Here is a 21,282-nt window from a genome sequence, read left to right on the forward strand (position 1 = left end):
CACTCAGGTGCTGTCGTAAAGTCAGCCCCGCCTCAGGGTTTACGGCAGACGATTGGCGGCAAAAATGTAAATATTAACGGTTGCTGACCCGACCGACCCAGTAACGTCTGTCTGAGGACCTGAGGTGAGTAACCGTTGCTGTGTTAATGTGGTTTTATGTACAGTTACCTGCTCATGAAAGTTAAATATATTTCTGTGTGGGAATTGGAGACATTTTAACATTGATTGACTTGAATCCAGTCTGGAAGGCTTAGATCGGTCATGTTAAAAAAAACCCTCGAGTAACAAGTACAGATGACATTAAGCTAACATTAACGTTAGCTTTAACTGACAGTGAGCTTGCAGTAGTTGGTTTATTACCCGAGCTAAACCCAATGAGTTGAAACACTCAGAGTTTCTGCAAGTTTTAAGAAACATTCGGCTTGTCCACAATCCTCTAAATACATAGTAATAAAGTCAGTTATGTTGTTGGTGTTTTTTTTGGTACACCAAACCTCCATTGTGATTTTTATATTTTTTTTCTGCTGTGTTTATTACATGAATTACACCACATTAAATTCAGTTTGGGGCACTATCCCGAATCAGTTGCTCGTTCTGGTAAAGTCGGCCTGAAACCTGGTCAGTGTTAAATGTAAAATTTGAAGTCAAAGGACAGAGTTGTTATCATCGCTCGTAGCTAGCCGACTTTAAAGTTGCGGCAGTTTCACTGTGGGGTTTGGTGAACCTGTAACCAGCGGCTCAGCTGCTTTTAACAACTACACATGAACCGGGAGTCGACAGTCTAAAGGGCTGTTTTGATTCATCTCCCCATTGTGTTTCTGCAGACAGCTTTGCTTGTACCGGGATGAAGTAAGTTTTAGGTTGGATATTCGGTTGATATTCACTCGGGTCCAGCCGCGACTTTATTGAGGTTCGCCCAGTGTTAGCAGCAGGAGGACGGTTAGCTCACCTCCAGAGCCTCACGCTGAATCACTGGAAACTGGTTTAGGGACCGTCATTGAATTACTTACCTTAAATATATGAATACAAAATAATTGCAGTTTTTCTCAATAGCTTCCATGTCATGTGACCCTGTGACTCCAAACTAGCAGCAGCAGATTGTATTCGTAAACTGGTCAAATAAGACACATCTCTTTTGATTGAATTTTAGAGCTTCCTCAATTTACTACTGTGTGTGTGTAACCTTGCTGTTATAACATCTTAATGACACCATCGTTAGCCCTGAATAGCTGGAAAAGCTCTGAATATATCATTAAAATATTCAGTGTTATTGTCGATGAATTGAAAAACAGGAACGACTCTGGTTACCCCTATTTTGCTCTTGTTAACTGCAGTATTAAAACTATGGTGCAGGTATTACTTACTTAAAATGGCTTCTTAAAGTATAAAAGGAAAAAGGATGGATATTGCAGTAAAATGCTCCTCGTCAGTGTTATAGATGAATACATCTCTGATTATTGTATTTCTGTAGAGACATGTAGTCGTGCTGTTATATTTAAGTGCTTTCTTCTCTCACTCGTTGAACAGTGGGACTTGTCTGCTGTGTTCCTGTGAGCCCTGTGAAGAAGCAGCTTCATGTGGAACGAACTCTGACCTGTGTGGCAGTCAGACCCGGAGAGGAGGGACATCAGGTCTCACAGAGACCAAGGAAAGGTAAGTGCCTGCGGTGGATCCCACTGGTCGGGGAAGTGGAAGTGGCAAATGACAGAGCAAGCAAGATTTGTTAGTTTGCAGCTGTTGATAAACACACAAGGATCAGGAAGTGATTCTGGAGGATAGTTGAGTGAGTCTCATTCACAGGTTGTTGAATACTGACAGTTCTGGTTGGCAGACTCTGATACAGTGTCACTGTTGAGACACCCAGACTGATAAAGTAGTTTATGTTGGGTAAGATGAGCCAGTTTTTATTTGTATTGCACATTTCATACATACAATGTCTGTTACAACAAATCCAATACTTAAAGGCTGAATACCCCAAGAGCGGGGGTGGGAGTCTTCCGGCAAGACTGGTCAACTTGGGAGTCGGAGTGGGAGGCCTACATCGAAGGCAAAACGCCTCGGCAGGCGGGACAGGATGGCGAGGGCGGCAATAGAAACAATAAAGTACTATATACAATATACAAAAAACAATAAAATACTATATACAATAAAATGCTTGAGTAGCTATAAAATGAAATAAAAGGCCGTAGGTGAGTTCCACCCAGGGCGAGCTAGGACCGCCACTGTCCACACCACCACAATCCAAAAAGCATTGCAATATATTTCATACAATGTATAAATAATAATTATGTTACCTGCTACTTTGGCTTTTAAAAAGAAAAAAAGCTACAGCTAATATACAGAATTGTGTGTTTCTACAGAACATTGAAATGAAAATGGATGTGTCCAATAGGGCTGCACAAAAAATCGTTAAAAAATCGCGATCTTGATTCACACATACACGTGATCTCATTTCTACACACAGCGATTCTGAAGCATTTTATATCTCGAGCCGAATCACAAACAAATGCTCCTATTTTCCTCCCGGATTTTTTGAAGCGCCCCCAAGCGCAGCACGGCCGCTGCCTCCTCCCTCAACCTGTGGTAAAGCGTCTTTACAACACGTGATTCAGTGGAGGAAGCCCACCTGCAGTTAAGTGTTTGGAAGGAGTGAGTGAGAAGCCGTTTTTAGACGGGGCAGCAAGCCACCAATCTGCCCGTCCTATTGACGGCTAGGTCCGCGGTTTTAGACAGAGGGCGGCAAATTGGGGGTCTGTTTTGGTCCGCCGATTTGCTGCCTCGGACGGTGCACTTATTTCCGCCTCGACTGCTAGCTTGTTGTTGTAGCGACAGGCTAGGAACGGTCGCTACTTTCAAATTAAAAGCCCCCCGCTAAGAACCCAGTTCTAAACTCCAATGGGGTGCAATGTAAAGCTCTTATTTTGAAGACAAATTAGTTGTCAACTGTTCAACTTCGGGCTTCACGTCACGTCACATGTTTACGCCTACCTCTGAGGCGGCTTTTGGAAAAGGAAGAATATTATGCCTCCGTTTTAGAAAGCCGATCACAGCAGCTATCACATATCACCTAGCCAAAGCTACGGCCCCAATAAACACTGTACAACATGAGGTATTACAGGATGCCCTCTCATCTTGGAGACTTTTTTTACTTTTGTAAAAATCATTTCTCATCCAATGATAGAACTAACAAAACCAAAAAAACATTGCTTTGGCAGAGGCATAGTAGTATGCCTCTGCCATACTACAATGTTTTTTTTTGTTTTGTTCAAGTTCATCAGTGCAATAAACATTTTGTGAAAAAAATCGTGCCAGAGAATCGTGATCTCAATTCTAAGCAAAAAAATTGTGATTCACATTTTTTCCAGAATCGTGCAGCCCTAGTGTCCAACATTATTCAGGTTTAATGACAAAATTGTTGAAATTGAGAAATATACATTTGAAAACGGTATGCAGAAATTAGAACTTAGGCTACATGATAGACAGTGATTTATGTTACAGGTATATTTTAAAGCTCTTCCTCAATTGACTTTTCTAGCCTGCACCGTTACATAAATGTATAATAATGGAACAAAATGAAAATCATGCTGTATTGAAGAAGACTAGAAACTAGAGATTGAGACCATGAACTCATCAAGAAAGTGTTTACTGAGGTAATAAATCAAGAGAGAAGTATTGGTGAAGCTCTAATATGGATTGAAACAGTCTAAGTCAAACAAAGGACTCATCTAGATATCATACATCATCCTGTCACCAAGCTTTTGTGATTCATGGCTGATTAAGTGAATCCTGCACAACTTCAGAGAACTGGGATTTAAGTTGACTGAGCCCAGCATCTGAAAATCTTGGAGTAATTCCTGAAATCATGGCCATAAATGTAGTAAACCTCATAAATCCCATTTGTAACAATGACAAAATGATCTTTCCTCATTGTTACCATTTGTTGGAGACTGTTGAGTAGAGTGGATCCTGTGAAGATGTGGAAGGTTTGTTGACAGTATAGTAGACTGGACTGTCACTGTGCTTCACAGTTGAGTATTCACAGGCAGATCTGGGTTTGACGATCAGTTTATCACCACCAGCTTTGTTGGAGCTGTTTTTAAAGACGATGGTAGAGTAATGCACGCTGGCAGGGGCTTGTATCTCAGCGTAGATATTGTCCTTCAGGGAAGAATGAAAAAATACAGTCTGAATAAATCAAATGCACTGCTAACATTTAATACTACCAAAAAATTCTGCCCAATATTTTAGGTAAAATTACAAACAGGATTAAGATGGAAAGTTTAATTCCCATTAATTTAATCTAGTTTTATCACTAAATTGGATTACAGCCTATCCTGGTTGGATAATATAATTTAAACTGTTTTTATGGCGGAGAGGAGTGCTAAAACAAGGTTTACTGTTTCTGACCATGGTCATATTCCCATATATATTCAGTTTTCTAAAATTCTATTTTTCATTTGTCAGATCAATGTGCGGTATAAATAAGAAGGTTCAACAAGAAAGAAGATCTCCTTCTGATTAAGGATTTTTCGTTTGGTCTTTCCAGAATTCCACAAATAGAAAATTAGAAAGTGTACATCAAAATCTTAACTATGCACTGATCTACGCAGGTTAGGAATGAAAAATTCAGTTTTAGAAAATTGAACCCAAGCTTCCAACTTTCTTTTATTAATTGAAAAAATAATTATTTAACTATTAAGCATCACACAGACTATACTACTTTACTGATAGTAACTTATTATCTGTTAAAGCTGCTCCGAGGTTGGTTCATGACGTAGCAACTACGAGGTAACGGTATAATATTCTATAAAGAGACTTGTTTTGTGTATTAGGTGTCTTTGAGAATACATTAGAAAGCATGTTAGACAGCTGGCTATCGACGGTGCTAATGCAGCTGAAGCTAAGACACAATCACAAATCACACCACTGTAATGACAAAATTCATAACAAACTCAATATGGCTGCCACAGGTAGACATTGTGGGCCACTGTCATGTCTTTGGATTTTCTTTTCTTGTATTTGCAACCTAAATGTAATGTAATGTTCCATAATATTGCTATTTAGCAACTATTGCTATTTATTTTGGGAAATATGAGTACTAACCGCAGAGACATTTATAGGTTTATACACTAACCTCTTTGATGTCCTGTGCTGTCGCTCCATTTCTTGTGTTTTTTGAATGAGTAAATCCTGACAGACAGAAATGGAAGAGGACAACAAGCAAAGAAACAAACAAACAGAAGGACATGATTGAGACACAGTTACATCTCTGTCTACCTTTTTTCACAACTATTACCTGCTGTACTGTCCAGCTACAAACTAACAGAGTTGGACTGGGTTGGTTCTGTAGTATTAGAAGTACAGAATTTCAAGCTAGACAAAAGGTAACGCTCGGTCACGACTAATGTCAACAATATGTCTGCTTTGGCTTTTATGACATCACATCCATACAGGAAGGAGAATGTGGTTTTATTTATACGACATGTTTGTATTTCCTGTTCTGTGAACAGATGATAAGTCTCTTACTTTTGTAGAAAATGATCAAAATGAGCACAAACAGCAACAGTACAGCTACTGAGACAGTCACAGGGATGAGCATGTTGGAGCCGCCTGCAAGATAAACCACAGAGCAAAGAAAATGTCCAGATTATTATTTTATCAATACATGAGGATGGATCTCCTCTTGCTCTTCTGCAGCAGAAGGTTTAAGATATTAAACAAGCTGTCTTACCATTATCCTCAGCAGGTGTTGAAGTATTTAGCTCGGTTGAAGAAACACCAGATGTGGGTGTTGGTGTTGGTACTGAAAGCAAATAAAAGTTAATTCAAGCTGAACATGTTAAACAATTAAAGAGTTCAGTGAGTGTGACAACTTTGTTAACCATTTTGACATGTCACAATAGGAAAAGAACAGGTGTTAGTAATAACAGTGTGACAGTGATCAATCCTGCGACTGAAGCTGCTGGAAAGAATTCAGTCTCAGGATGAGTTCGATGAGGAGACTGAGAGCAGTCCCATACCTGTCTGTTTAGTACGCTATTTAGCATATTTGGCGTGAAGACTAGAAATAGCTGGCCTGACTCTCAAAATCTGCCCACCAGCAAAACTAAAGGTGAATATTTATCATATTTATGTTCTGGACAATTTCTTGGCCGTGAGCATTAATTTCCTGTAGAGTTCACTGGTTGTCTGGCAACTCAGCAGAGCCAAATGAAGTCTCATATTAGCATTAGTTGAACTTCACAATGCATTTTTAATGTCCTTTCGGAGCGATCCCTTCACTGTCAGTATGGGTCACAATCATGATAATCAATAACATTTTCAATGCATTAAATCTGTGAACATTGGTTAAAGACAGATTTGAAAATGTGAACCTATCATTTTACGATCCCCTTTGCACATGCACCCTATAAATCCATACAATAATACTAAACGTGGTTTTTGTATGAAAAGGTATAAATAATGTTAATAATCTGCTCAAACGCTGGAAGCACAAAAACACATTTTTACCCAGAGGAAAACTTTAAGAGTCAATTATAAAGCAGATTAGTTTCAAAAAGACGACACAACATCTCAATAAACTGTGTTAGGTTCAGAATTGATCATTGAGGTTTTGATTGTTGTTCAGACCTGCTGTGACCGCACTGCAGGCTCCTCTGAGGGTATCAGGGGAAGCGCAGGAAATGGAAACAAAAGCATAAATAGCAACAACCACAAGTGATCTGAGTCTCTCTGCATCAAGGTATCACAGCTGCCATTTGTTTTTTTAAAGTGACTGATCACATTAGTCAAATTCCAGAACTTAATGAGTTAGTCACCGCAGTCATCAAAGGAACGCATGCTGAAATGAATATCAATTGTTGTGGATGCAGCTTTTACAATTAGGATGATTATCTTTGGCAGTTAGAGTCCATGTTTAGTTCCAACAGCTGATATAGATGTTTTAAATAAGCTGTGGACAGATCATAGTAATATTTGGATCACAATCTTGGGCTAAGATGTATGTTAAGGTTTAGTTTGAATAACTAAAGCTTTGTTTAAGTTTTAAATATGTTTTTCAAATGGTTAAACATTATTAAAAATTAATGAAAACTTCATTCTCAGTATGAAAGTTGTTTGACTTGAGTATCAGCACATCATCAGTTTATGACTAACCACTAATATCAAACCACTTCCTTCAAATAGTTTTTCCTTCCATGTAACGTTCTTAATAGTTTAGATCAACTTTACCTTTTCACACACAGTAACTGAACTTGTTCTCCTCCTACAACCTGAACCAGGATGAGAAAACATCCACACAATGAAAAAGCACAACTTACCCACAGTCATTGAGAATTTGTGGAAGAACACATTGCTGCGTGTTTTGTCCTTGCTTTCTGCTCCGCACCAGTATATCCCACTGTCGTTTGCTGTTACTTCTCTCACTGTTATGCTGACATTGAAATCGGTCTTTGACCTTTGACCTTTGGACTCTGACTTCTTCATGGAAAACTTCCCAGTTTTGTCGGGCTGTGTGCTGGTTACTAGAGGTGGACATATAGATGGATCTTCTCCCTTACAGATGAATATCTCTTTCGGAGTATCATTATGAAAAGTGCAAAAGTATGTAAAATTCTGTCCAATGGGTGGAGACCTTTTAAAGAATTTGGGCTCTGTAGATGGACAGACAGACACACAGATGGGCAGAATTGTCTTTTACTGTCGACTGTAAAAACATACGTATTTCAGATACATCTACTTATGCATGTGAGTGAAGCAAAAAGTTTCAGCTGTGAGCGACTCACCTTCAACCTTCAGTTTTATACTTCTGAGTGCAGCTCGGTAACGTCCATCACTTGTCTCCGCTCCACACCAGTAGACACCAGCATCACCTTTGGACACATTACTGATGGATATGCTGAAGTCACTGCTGGTTTCAGTGAGAGTGAATGTCCCGTTTGACTTTGAAGAAGAATTTGTTGATAAGATATCTTCACAGATTAAATCGTTATCTTTGCAGAAAAACTTGACACTGGACTTGTTTTTCTTTCCTGGATAATCGCATGTGATGGTGGTTTCATCTGTTGTATACACAGTTTGATTAAATGGTCCTGGGCAGCCATCTTTTTCTGCAAATAAAAAAAGAATGTGTAATATGCTAAAGTAAGCTAACTTTATTTCTATTCTTCCCTGGTGTACTGAACCTTTTTTTAAAAAAACATTAAATTCAGCAGGATTTCAACACCCTTGATTCCTAAAAACTTGGTATGCTGCATAAAAGGAGAATTAAAAACAGAATGCAGTCATTTGCAGATCATCCATGTTGGCTGATGAAGTTTTACAAAGCGAAATTTAGTAACTCTCACAAGTTGGAATCTTGGTTGTAATAAGAACCATATGAAACTTTGTCTTATTTCTTTGTGATAAAGTCTGACAAGTTTTAATTTGTGTTGATTGAAAGAGTCTCTTACCAACTACTAATATCAGTTCCTCTCCGTCAGATGTGCATGTAGATTTACATTGATTAATTGTCACCATGAGTGTTTTATTAATTGTATCATGATACAGGGAAATGCTGACTTTGTTTTCCCACTCATCCTTCTTAGTACTCCGTATGTCTGTTCGGCTGGGATAAGCTGTATTACTTCCAATCAGTTTAGGTTTTTTGCTGGCAAATTCAGCCCATCCTTCTAGGCATCCATTTGGTTCAGCCTTGGCCTCACAACCTGTAGATCAGACAAAGACAAATGTTCACGTCTTCTGAGAAGTACAGTCATTTGTCTTTAAATTGTTTTGGAACCACCATGTTGTTGTTATTTTCACAGCAGCGACTATCTGGAACAGTCACTGTTGAGTCAAACTATGTCCAAAACCAATGTTTAAAAATTGACTACGAATACATGAAAAGAGTCACATGTAGGCTGAAACCAACAGATTACCTGGCTGTGCAAAGCATTTTATCATCTATCAGCTCAGTGTTTGTTGCTCTACGTGTAACTGTACTGATTTGGTTCACTCACTGCTCTCAGCAGTGTTGATACCAGCAGCAGTTTTAAGAAGTTTTAAGAGCTCTGTTAAACCGACTGTATACAACAGGGGTAGGGGTGTGCCAAAATATCGATACTACGATATATCGCGATATTTCGTCTTGAGGTACGTTATCGATACACTGGTGCCAAATATCGATATTTAAAAATGTAAAAAAAATAAATAAATAAATAAATTTTTTTTTTTGGCCCACCACCACCCCTCTTCGGGATTAAATTTAAAAAATGGTTTAAGTGGCTCTGAAACCCACACATATAGATATTTAATGATAGTTGTAGTCAGTGTGTGTGTTAAAAAGAGACACTGTGCAATATACTCTTTGTTTACTTGGCTGTCATTCATGTGAAATTGATTGACAATGTTTTGTAATTCCTGTGAAATGGATTCAGTGCAGTCAATAAATTCTGAATTTCTTCAGTGACACAGATATCGTGATGTATCGTGGATGAAATTTCTTGCAATATGTCGATTATCGCAGAATCGCTGTATCGGGATATTATCGTTATCGAGGGCAAAATCTTGTGATGGTATTGTATCGCGAGGTACCTGGTGATACCCAGCCCTACAATTAATTAAATGGTTGTATTGTCGTATTCACTCACAAGATGTCACCAAAATCGCACTGTCCCTTTTAAAATCTTTCAGAAAATGATGTAAGTGTATCGAATCGTATCGAATCGCTGGCTAAATATCGTGATATATATCATATCGTGAGCTGAATATCGTGTATTGTATCGTATCGTGAGATTAGTGTATCGCTACAGCCCTAAACAGGGGTGCCAAACCTTTTTTGACCCGAGATCTACTTTTCAAGTAGCCAACCTCCCGAGATCTACCAGTCCAGTATCAACATCACAAACCCACACACATCGTTTCCAGCCTGCAGTAACTAACCTCACAACACTTTTTCTTTTTGTCAGACAACCACTAGACGTCACATCACAAACCTTCCCTCTCTCAAACACACACACACAAATTCCTCTCACACAGTTGCCAGTGTGCGTAATGCGCTGAAGCACCTTGAATGTGAACTTATTTAAGTTTTCCGTCTGATTTCAGGCAGATGGAGAAAACTTGGCTTGATGTCACAGAAAACAAAGGTGACTCAAATGACTGAAGTTCTCTATTCAAACTGTCCTCATTCCAAAGTGTACACAGCGGTGCGTTCAGTGGTGCAGGAAACCAGCCCGTCAACTAAACTCATGTGGACGTACGCACTTAAACACAACAAAACGTTAACAAACAAACACCAAGATGAATTAAACTTGTTAGCAAAAGGCATCATTTACCTGCTTAAGAAATGGAGCAGGGTGGGTGGTTCTGAGACTGCGGTGAAGAGGCTGAATACCCGCACAATATGGATGAAACGGGTGGAAAATAATATACTGTGTCGGACACGGGTGCGGATTGGGTCGCACGCCTGGAGAGCGCGGATTGGGTTTTTGGGTTTGTAAATAAGACCCGTGCAGGACTGACACGCGGTTCAAAAAACGAGCTGTTTGTTTTGTCTGAATAACAATAAGTAGGTTCAGTTGGTGGCTTCGGGACAAGAGGGAGGCAATGCAACTTATTTTTTTTTCTGCACCTGTTGTGGTTGACTTGGGATCAGTCCACTGGATGTTTATCAAGCAACTGTTAGATAACAAGTTAGCCATGTCGACTTTAAGGATGATTATAACTAAATGTGATGTTTAAATCTGTGTCCACTGCTCCTGAATGGCCACTACATAGTAAATACAGATTTAAACGTACCAAGTGAGATAACTCGTTCTAACAATAACATGGCAAAAGTTTAAGCATTTCAGTGCCAGACTTTTCAGTGTGTGTTTTCCACAAAGTGTACAGGTGCACTATGTAGAAGACATTTAACCAGAAGAGTAACATCCAACAACTTTATTTACTGGTTTTATGCTAAAACAAACGAAATAAACAAATTGACCTTGATGGAAATCACAATTTCATACTGTTTTACTTTGTTTATATGTGGCGGACCCTGCCATCTTTCTAGCTTTAAACAGTGTTGAGGGGAACTTATTGTCCTTTGAGAAACAGCTTGTTTATTCAGTTATGGAAAAAATGAATAATTTGTACTGTTCCTTTATTAATATAATATGAGCTAATGCTGTAATATTAATATTCTGAGTTTCAATTTCTTCTAAAAAACCTACATAATGCCCCTTTAATTAAGATGATGTAGGTTCTATCAGTACTGTGTTGGATGATTTACCCAAAGCAAACATAGGAAATGTTTAAATGATAAAATGCAGCAGACATTTTTCTCGACTCAGTAAGCTGCTGTGACGATGCAGAAATAGAAGCTGAAGCCGCACCCAGTTAATATCCGTACAGACAGACTGTGACAGTTATCTATCAGCTCTCTAATAACAGGAATCAGGCAGAAAAAGTATTTTACCTTTCATCAGTGAGACGAAGAGGAGAAAAAGAATACTCCTCATTTTGATGAACTTGGATGCGGAAATCTTTAGTTGAAATATCGAAAATTTTAAACTCCTGCCAGGTTTGTCAGTCTGCTTCTTGTTTGTTGGTTGATTTCAACATCTGAACAGCCGTGTTTCCTGATGTGATTATTTCAGTTACGTCAAAGTTACCCATCCCCCGTTCATATCCTCCCTTATCTTTCTTTCACTGTCACGGAAGTTTGTAAATCAGCATCAACTCAAACAGTCCCAGCGTCACTGTTAAACTGAGGCCTCAACATGAACCGAATGGTCTGTGTCTCTGTTAATCAACATAGTGAAATCTCTGGTCATCGTGAACAAAATGAATTACCATGTTTGTTTGTAATCCTATTTGCATGTTGTCACAGATATCCAAGCAACCTTTAAGCTTCACTTTTGGGTACGTTAATGGGAAACGAGGCCTTTCAAAGTTGACTTAACAGTTGGTCCTATTTTTTGATGATGGTCATTGAGTTTACTGTTTAGTTATGAGACTGTTAGATCAAAGTTGTTCTCAGCTTCACCAGAAACTTCTCCGAAGTAACTGGTTAGAAATTTTACTGCAATGTTGAAGTTTTCCCACTTGTAACATTTTTACATTTAGGGTATTTAGCAGACGCTTATGTCCAAAGTGACTGACAGTAAATACATTTGTCACAAACAACAGCCATTAATAACCTGTAAACTGGCTTTTTACATGAAAAGACGATCATTATTTGTAGAGTGCTAAAGGTTCCTTATTTTAGGCCATACAACTTGAGATAACACATTTTCATGGTAAAAATCGTGTTTTAACTACAATAGTGTTTTGTGTTTCTCTGACTCATTTTCAGTGCATAGGACAGGCAGCTGAGTCAAACACATAAACTGGAGGAAGCAACGAATTGAACTCAAAATGGAAGCCATTCCATTAACATATCAGCTTCTACTGACAAAGAACTTGTCAGTAGAAGCTGATATGTTAATGGAAGTTATACTGTCATTCGAATTTACTCAAAGACACACAACAAACAGATTCAGACCAATCAATGAGTCGGATCAAAGAACACTTTAAGTAGTTTTATCAGTCTTTATCTTTGTCTGATGATGAAGGAGAAGACTGCAGCTCTGAGTAAAGACATAGCAGCTCTCTCAGATACAATCAGAACCACAGAGGAGGAGCTGAGAGCTGAAGACGTCTCATTCCGGCAGAACTCAAGGCTGCAACCACCTTTTCTGCCGTGTTTATTACATGAATTACATCACATTGAATTCAGTTTGGGGCACTATCCCAAATCAGTCGCTCGTTCTGGTAAAGTCGGCCTGAAACCTGGTTAATGTTAAATGTAAAAGTTGTTATCATCGCTGTTAGCTAGCTGACTTTAAAATTGATGCAGTTTCACTGTGGGGTATGGTGAACCTGTAACCAGCGGCTCATCTGTTTTTAACAACTGGTAACGACACATGAACCGGGAGTTGACAGTCTAAAGAGCTGTTTTGAGTCATTTCCCCGTGTATAATGCGTATAACATATTAATGACACCATCGTTAGCCTTGAACAGCTGGAAAAGCTCTGAATGTAAGGTGACCAAGAGGATCCATATATCATTCAAATATTCAGTGTTATTATCTATGAATTGAAAAACTTGGATGATTCAGGTTACTCCTATTTTGCTCTTGTTAAAGGGATATTCCGGTGTAAGTTTAATCCATGGTCTAACACACCGTGAAACTGTGTTAGACTCCCTCTCGAGAGATCAAGTTAGCAGACCGCTAATTTACGGAGTTTTATCAACCTCAGAAACGACCGCACGACAACAATACACTGCAGTAAATGGATCCAAATATAAACTGCCACCAAAAAGCCACAAATAATGCTCAGAACAGCACCAAACTTCAGCAACAGTACAAATAGGGTCTCAGCACATAGTCCGGGGCATCTAACCTCCGCTAGCTTAGCTGGATTTCTACTGAAAAGCTGACTAAATTTACCACTCTTCTGCAGCAGCTTCCTGTTGACGGGAAGTCCCGACGAGTCGATTACCGAGTGCAGTAGAGTTCCGCGGCTCATGGATGAAAATGTATGATTATGACTCCATGGAAAAGCAATCAAAGTTCATATGTGTCTTACCTGCCAGTTTATAACAGTTATTATCGAGAGCGGACAGGGAAAAGAACGGAATTGAGCATTTCTAACCGCACTCGGTAATCGTCGCGTCGGGACTTCCCCGACCCGGAAGCTGATGGAGGAGAGTTGAAATCTGTTTTTAGCTTCACAATAGAAATCCAGCTAAGCTAGCTAGTTAGGAAGCGTATACTTTGAAATCTCATTACTTTTCTATAAAGCAGTAAATGTTCTCATGCCTGAATACATCTCTGGTTAATGTATTTCTGTGTCTCTGTAGAAAGATGTAGTCATGATGTTATGTTGAAGTGCTTTCTTCTTTCCTTTGTGAACAGTGGGACTTGTCTGCTGTGTTCCTGTGAGCCCTGGCATGATGACTGAAGTGTTCAGACACGCACAGAAAGCTGGTAAAGGAGCAGCTTCATGTGGAACGAACTCTGACCTGTGTGGCAGTCAGACCCGGAGAGGAGAGATATCAGGTCTCACAGAGACCAAAGAGAGGTAAGTGCCCGCAGTGGATCACACTTGTCGGGGAATGTGGAAGTGGAAGTGGCAAGTGACAGAGCAAGCAAGATTTGTTAGTTGCTGGTAATAAACACACAAGGACCAGGAAGTGATTCTGGAGGATAGTTGAGTGAGTCTCATTCACAGGTTGTTGAATACTGACAGTTCTGGTTGGCAGACTCTGATACAGTCTCACTGTTGAGACACTCAGACTGATAAAGTAGTTCAGGTTTGGCAAGATCAGACATTTTTATTTGTGTAGCACATTTCGTACATACAAAGGCAATGTCTGTTACAACAAATCCAATACTTAACGGCTGAATACCCCAAAAGCCGCGGCGTAGCGAGGCGGGAGTCTTCTGGCAAGACGGGACACCTCGGGAAGCGGAGCGGGATGGTGAGGGCGGCAATAGAAACAATAAAGTACTACATACAATAGAATGCTGGAGTAGCTATAAAATAAAATAAAATGTAACAATGACAAAATGATCTTTCCTCATTGTTACTGTTTATTGGTGACTGCTGAGTAGAGTGGATCCTGTGAAGCTACGGAAGGGTTATTGACAGTAGAGTAGACTGAACTCACACTGTAATTCACAGTTGAGTATTCGCAGGCAGATCTGGGTTTGACGATCAGTTCATCACCACCAGCTTCTTTTGAGCAGTTTTTAAAGGTGATGGTAGAGTAATGCAGCGAGGCAGAGGGATTTGTTGGACAGTTGGCAGTGGCATAAACCGTGTTCACCGCATCTCCCGAGTCTGGATTCTGGACGGGCTCTTGTATCTCTGCGTAGATATAATCCTTCAGGGAAGAATGGAGAAACAATACAGTCTGAATAAATCACTGCTAACATTTAATACTCTCACTACAAAATTCTGCCCAGTATTTTAGGTAAAATTACAAACAGGATTAAGATGGAAACTTGAATTCTCATTAATTTAATCTAGTGTTTATCGCTGTGCCATATGAAACATGAGTATACTGTATATACAAGGTCAAAATTAACTGATTTAAAAGATGTTTCTGATAAACTAAAATAGATATTAGCTGTGTCAGTTGCCCAAATGCTTTATCAGCTTCTGATGTGTAACTTTTCACAGTTCAATATACATTTATATTTAATATGCAAAATTCTGATTTCAAGCACAATTGATTTTCCTCATGCATCTGAAGTAATTAGTCAAAGCCTATGCTGGTTGATAATATAATTCAAACTATTCAAAATAAAGTTTTTTTTAGTTTTGATGTTGTATTATTAATGAATATTGTAAACATTACCGGACCTAACATACATGTTCTGTATTTTGCTTATCAGTCCAATTTCTTATTTTAAAGATTAAGAATGAAAAAACACCCCAAAGAAATTGCAAGGAAAAAGTAAAAGATATTATCTATGAATTTAATTTTTTTTTTAAATTGTATTTTTGATTTGTCAGATCAATGTACAGTATAAATAAGAATGTCCAACAAAAAGAAGATCTCCTAAGAAACAATCAGAAATGAAACCTTTCTGATTATGTATTTTTTTTAATTTTCATTTGGTCTTTTCAGAAGTTCACAAATAGAAACTTACAAAAAGTACATCTGAATCTTAACTATACATTGATCTGACGATGAGGAATGAAAAATACAATTTTTGAAAATTTAATCAGAGATTCCAACTTTCTTTTATTCGTTTAAAAAATAACTATTTAACTGTGAGGCATTTCAAAGTCTATACTAATTTATATGTGTATTAGGTGTCTTCGAGAATACAGAAGAACGCATGTTAGACAGCTGTAATGACAATATTCATAACAAACACAACATGGCTGCCACAGGAAGACATTGTGGGCCAGTTTCATGTCCCAGGAGTTTTTATACTAAATGTAAATATTGGCATTGTTCCATAATATTGCTATTTAGCAACTGATGCTATTTTTCATAGCAATATGAGTACTAACCGCAGAGACATTTATAGGTTTATACACTAACCTCTTTGATGTTCTGTGCTGTCGCTCCATTTCTTGTGTTTTTTGAATGAGTAAATCCTGACAGACAGAAATGGAAGAGGACAACAAGCAAAGAAACAAAGAAACAGAAGGACATGATTGAGACACAGTTACATCTCTGTCTACCTTTTTTCACAACTATTACCTGCTGTACTGTCCAGCTACAAACTAACAGAGTTGGACTGGATTGCTTCTGTAGTATTAGAAGTACAGAATTTAAAGCTAGACAAAAGGTAATGCTCAGTCACGACTAATGTCAACAATATGTCTGCTTTGGCTTTTCATGACATCACATCCGTACAGGAAGGAGAATGTGGTTTTATTTGTCTGACATGTTTGTGTTTCCTGTTCTGTGAACAGATGAGAAGTCTCTTACTTTTGTAGATGAAGATCAAAATGAGCACAAACAGCAACAGTACAGCTACGGAGACAGTCACAGTGATGAGCACGTAAGAGCCGCCTGCAAGATAAACCACAGAGCAAAGAAAATGTCCAGATGTCTTTTTTCTTTAAGTCAATACCATTATCCTCAGCAGGTGTGGGTGTAGGTGTTGGTACTGAAAGCAAATAAAAGTAAATTCAAGCTGAACATGAACATGTAAATCTTAAAGTCAGTACATGAGGAATGATCTCCTCTTGCTCTTCTGCAGCAGAAAGTTTAAGATATCAAACAAGCTGTCTTACCATTATCCTCAGCAGGTACTGAAGTATTTAGCTCAGTTGGAGAAACATGAGATGTGGGTGTTGGTGCTGGTACTGAAAGCAAATAAAAGTTAATTGAAGCTGAACATGAACATGTAATTTAAATACATTTGATTTAATTTCAATTAAAATATAAGCATCTCATCAAAGGACAGAAAATTCTAAAATATAATTTGGCAAAGCCTGGTAAATAAATAAATTCACAATTCAAATCATTATTTTGAGACAATAAATTAGTTATCAAATTACATTTTATAACAAATAAAGAGTTCAGTGAATGTGTGACAACTTTGTAAACCATTGTGACAAGTCACACTTGGAAAAGAACAGGTGTTGCTAATAACGGTGTGACAGTGATCAATACCACAATACTGCGACTGAAACTGATGAGTTCGATGAGAAGACTGAGAGCAGTCCCATACCTGTCTGTTAAATAAGTACTCTATTCAGCTTAGTTTAGCATGAAGACTAGAAATAGCTGGTCTGACTCACAATTTCTTGGCCGTGAGCAGTAATTTCTGGAGTTATCACTGGTCGTCTGCAACTCATCAGAGCCAAACATGGTAGTATGTAGCCTCATATTAGCTTTAGCTGAACTTCATACTGCATTTTTATTTTTTAAATCCTTTGGGGTGATCCCTTTACTGTCAGTATGGGTCACAATCATGATAATCAATAACATTTTCAATGCATTTAATAGTATGTGAACATTGGTTAAAGACAGATTTGAAAATGTGAGCAACCCAAAATAATTTCCCATTCTGGGATCATTAAAGTAATTCTATCTATCTATCTATCTATCTATCTATCTATCTATCTATCTATCTATCTATCTATCTATCTATCTATCTATCTATCTATCTATCTATCTATCTATCTATCTATCTATCTATCTATCTATCTATCTATCTATCTATCTATCTATCTATCTATCTATCTATCTATCTATCTAACCCATAATTTTATGATCCCTTCTGCACATGCAACCTATAAATCCATTAAACATGGTTTTTGGAGAAAAAAAGTGTAATAATAATCATAATCAGTTTAAACACTGTAAGCGCAAAAACACAGTTTTTGACTGGAGGAGAACTTTATGGGTGAATCAGAAAGCAGATTAGTCGTAAAAAGAAGACTTGACATCTCGATAAAATCTGTGAGAGCTTCAGAATTGATCATTGAGGTTTTGATTGTTGTTACGACCTGCTGTGACCGCACTGCAGGCTCCTCTGAGGGTATCAGGGGAAGCGCAGGAAATGGAAACAAAAGCATAAATAGCAACAACCACAAGTGATCTGAGTCTCTCTGCATCAAGATGTCACACTTAACTGTCATTAGATTTTTTAAAGTGACTGATCACATTAGTCAAATTCCAGAACTTAATGAGTTGGTGACCGTTCTTGATTTACAGCAGACTGAATAATGTACAGTTCAGGCAGTGGTGTTATCAAAGGAACGTGTGCTGAAATGTTGATTAATGAAGCTATTACAGTTAAGATCATTATCTGTGGCAGTTAGAGTCCAGGCTTAGTTGAAACAGCTGATATAGACGCTTTGAATAAGCTGTGGACAGATCATAGTAATATTTCTTTAACAATCTTGGGCTGAGATGAATGTTAAGGTTCAGTTTGAATAACTATAGCTTTGGTTAAGTTTCAAATATGTTTTCAAAAATGTTGAAATTGTATTTAAAAAAAATTGTAAATGAAAACTTCATTCTCAGTATGAAAGTTGTTTGACTTGAGTATCAGCACATCATCAGTTTATGACTAACCACCAATATCAAACCACTTCCTTCAAATAGTTTTTCCTTCCATGTAACGTTCTTAATAGTTTAGATCAACTTTACCTTTTCACACACAGTAACTGAACTTGTTCTCCTCCTACAACCTGAAGCAGGATGAAAAAACATCCACACAATGAAAAAGCACAACTTACCTACAGTCATCGAGAATTTGTGGAAGAACACATTGCTGCGTGTTTTGTCTTTGCTTTCTGCTCCGCACCAGTATATCCCACTGTCGTTTGCTGTTACTTCTCTCACTGTTATGCTGAAAAAGTTTTTTGATCGTTGACCTTTGGACTCTGACCTCTTCATGGAAAACTTTCCTCTGCTGTTGGACTGTGTGCTGTTTACTAGATATTGACATATAGATGGATCTTCTCCCTTACAGATGAATATCTCTTTCGGAGTATCATTACGAGAAGAGCAATAATATGTCAAATTCTGTCCAATGGTTGGAGACTTTTTGAAGAACGTGGTACCTGTAGATGGACAGACAGACAGAATTGCCTTTTAATGACTGTAAGAACGTATGTATTTCAGATACATCTTAATTATGTGCGTGAGTAAAGCAAAAAGTTTCAGCTGTGAGCGACTCACCTTCAACCTTCAGTTGTATACTTCTGAGTGCAGCTCGGTAACGTCCATTACTTGTCTCCGCTCCACACCAGTAGACACCAGCATCACCTTTGGACACATTACTGATGGATATGCTGAAGCCACTGCTGGTTTCAGTGAGAGTGAATTTCCCGTTTGACTTTGAAGAAGATTGTGTTGATAAAATATCTTCACAGATTAGCTTTTTGTTTTTGCAGAAAAACTTGACACTGGACTTGTTTTTCTCTCCTGGATAATGGCATGTGATGGTGGTTTTAGCTGCTGTGTACGCAGTTTGATCAAATGGTCCCATGCAGCCATCTTTCTCTGCAAATAAAAAAGGCAAGTATAACGTGCTAAAGTAAGCTAACTTTATTTCTATTCTTCCCTGGTGTAGAGAAGGAAAAAAAACATTAAATTCAGCCGGATTTCAACACCCCTGATTCCTAAAAACTTGGGATGCTGCGTAAAAGGTGAATTAAAAACAGAATGAAGTCATTTGCATATTATCCGTATTGGCTGACAGAGTGTTCGTAACCCCATTTAGTAATTCTCACAAGTTGGAATCTTGGTTGTAAGAACTATATTAAACTTTGTCTGATTTCTTGGTGACAAAGTCATTTGAGTTGATTAATAAGGGTCGGCCTCTTACCAACTACTAATATCAGTTCCTCTCTGTCAGATGTGCATGTTGATTTACATTGATTTCCACTGTGAGTGTTTTATTAATTGTATCGTGATACAGGGAAATGCTGTCTTTGTTTTCCCACTCATCCTTCTTAGTATATATTCTGTCCCAGCTACAGGGACAGAATGTCTGTTTGTCTGTATGGCTGTTTACCTTTGATAAGCTAGAATGCTTTTATAATTACCAGTAAATTTTGTTTTTTTGCTGGTGAATTCAGCCCATCCCTCTAAGCATTCCTTCGGTTGAGACTTGGCCTCACAACCTGTAGATCAGACAAGGACAAAAGTTCACATCTTCTGAGAAGTACAGTCATTTGTGTTAAAATTGTTTTGGACCTCTTTTATGTTATTTGATCACAATCCTTCACTTTTGTTATTTTCACAGCAGCAACTATCTGGAACAGTCACTGTTGAGTCAAATTATGTCCAAAACCAATGTTTTTATGTAAAAAAGAAATTGACAACGTATATGACTACAAATACATGAATGGAGTCACATGTAGGCTGAAACTGACAGATCAGCCGACTGTGCAAAGCATTTTATCATCTATCAGCTCAGTGTTTGTTGCTCTACATGCAACTGTACTGATTTGGTTCACTCACTGCTCTCAGCAGGGTTGATACCAGCAGCAGTTTAAAGAACAAAAGCTCTGTTAAACCGACTGTACACAACTTGTTCAGCACCGAACAGCAGAACCACAGCGTTAGCCACCAGCTGGTGAAGATTGTGCAGCATATTAGAGATATTTCTAAGTCCAAAGACGGAGCTGAACAAATAAATGCTAGTGATATTCTGTTTCCACCGGATGTTTATTAAGCAGCTGTCAGATAACAAGTCAGCCATGTCGACTTTAAGGATGATTATAAGTAAATGTGATGTTTGAAGCTGTGTCCACTAGGGCTGTAACGATACACCAAACTCACGATTCAGTTTGTATGACGATTTTTGACCCACGGTTCGATACAAATCTCGATTTTTTTTTTCTTTCTAAATTAAACATTTTATTTATGTAACATTTCAATAACTTATGTATATGATCCTTGTCTGATGGTATCAGAGGTGCAGTATTGTGGAGGGCGTGTCTGTCTGATGGTCTGTTAACTGCACAGATCCCTCACTCAACTTAATACAGAGAAATGTCCCAAAAAAACAATGTTACAGAACCAAACTAAGGTAACTAGTAACTGTAACTGTCTTTGGCAACAAGTTAAAAATACCACAGCTGTACGTGGAGAAGCGTCCTTCCTCCCTCCCGGCCTACAGACTCCTCATCACATTTCTGCCATGCGTCTTTCGCCGGCAAAAGAACTTTACCTCACCGAGAGTGAAAAAAAATCTCTGCGAAGGTCAGCCCTCCGGACCGAGACTTCAGTGAACTTTCCCCCGGAAGACAGTCTCCGTCGGTTTTGACTGACAGGGGAGACAC

At 38.4% G+C, this 21,282-nt stretch overlaps 3 protein-coding genes across 13 annotated transcripts in view; 1 reads left to right on the top strand and 2 right to left on the bottom strand.

Annotated features, from left to right (window-relative positions):
• Window positions 1-1,527: 1,527 nt before the first annotated feature.
• Window positions 1,528-21,282, top strand: part of LOC115583228 (angiopoietin-1-like) — a 93,548-nt gene continuing 73,793 nt past the window's right edge. For all 11 annotated transcript variants that reach the window (XR_003984320.1, XM_030419841.1, XM_030419844.1 and 8 more), the window contains exons 1-2: window positions 1,528-1,653; window positions 13,926-14,091. The gene's annotated coding sequence lies outside the window, so the exon portion shown is untranslated. The remainder of the gene's footprint in view (window positions 1,654-13,925; window positions 14,092-21,282) is intronic.
• Window positions 3,381-11,566, bottom strand: LOC115583238 (uncharacterized). The gene is made up of 8 exons (XM_030419873.1): window positions 11,441-11,566; window positions 8,451-8,705; window positions 7,785-8,108; window positions 7,320-7,652; window positions 5,732-5,803; window positions 5,527-5,610; window positions 5,135-5,190; window positions 3,381-4,158 (listed from the first exon to the last, which is right to left on the bottom strand). The coding sequence occupies exons 1-8, from the start codon at window positions 11,481-11,483 to the stop codon at window positions 3,931-3,933; spliced, it is 1,395 nt and encodes a 464-aa protein (XP_030275733.1). The 5' UTR covers window positions 11,484-11,566; the 3' UTR covers window positions 3,381-3,930.
• LOC115583288 (uncharacterized) lies at window positions 14,328-19,373 on the bottom strand. Its single transcript, XM_030419967.1, has 7 exons — window positions 19,172-19,373; window positions 18,727-19,053; window positions 16,771-16,842; window positions 16,608-16,643; window positions 16,463-16,546; window positions 16,070-16,125; window positions 14,328-14,896 (listed from the first exon to the last, which is right to left on the bottom strand). The coding sequence occupies exons 2-7, from the start codon at window positions 18,884-18,886 to the stop codon at window positions 14,597-14,599; spliced, it is 708 nt and encodes a 235-aa protein (XP_030275827.1). The 5' UTR covers window positions 18,887-19,053; window positions 19,172-19,373; the 3' UTR covers window positions 14,328-14,596.

The sequence above is a fragment of the Sparus aurata genome, chromosome 6 (assembly GCF_900880675.1).
Source record: "Sparus aurata chromosome 6, fSpaAur1.1, whole genome shotgun sequence".
Classification (NCBI taxonomy): Eukaryota; Metazoa; Chordata; class Actinopteri; order Spariformes; family Sparidae; genus Sparus; species Sparus aurata.

What these genes read in the sequence shown, in the direction of transcription:
- LOC115583288 (XM_030419967.1), bottom strand. Translation starts at nt 18,886, where the DNA reads ATGAAGAGGTCAGAGTCCAAAGGTCAACGATCAAAAAACTTTTTCAGC. An exon ending in AGTACCTGCTGAGGATAATG is followed by an intron (nt 16,644 to 16,770) that starts GTAAGACAGCTT and finishes ATTTGCTTTCAG; the next exon opens with TACCAACACCTACACCCACA. An exon ending in CACACCTGCTGAGGATAATG is followed by an intron (nt 16,547 to 16,607) that starts GTATTGACTTAA and finishes TTTATCTTGCAG; the next exon opens with GCGGCTCTTACGTGCTCATC.
- LOC115583238 (XM_030419873.1), bottom strand. Translation starts at nt 11,483, where the DNA reads ATGAGGAGTATTCTTTTTCTCCTCTTCGTCTCACTGATGAAAG. An exon ending in CTTCGTCTCACTGATGAAAG is followed by an intron (nt 8,706 to 11,440) that starts GTAAAATACTTT and finishes TCTGATCTACAG; the next exon opens with GTTGTGAGGCCAAGGCTGAA. An exon ending in TTTGATCATTTTCTACAAAA is followed by an intron (nt 5,191 to 5,526) that starts GTAAGAGACTTA and finishes TCTGTCTGTCAG; the next exon opens with GATTTACTCATTCAAAAAAC.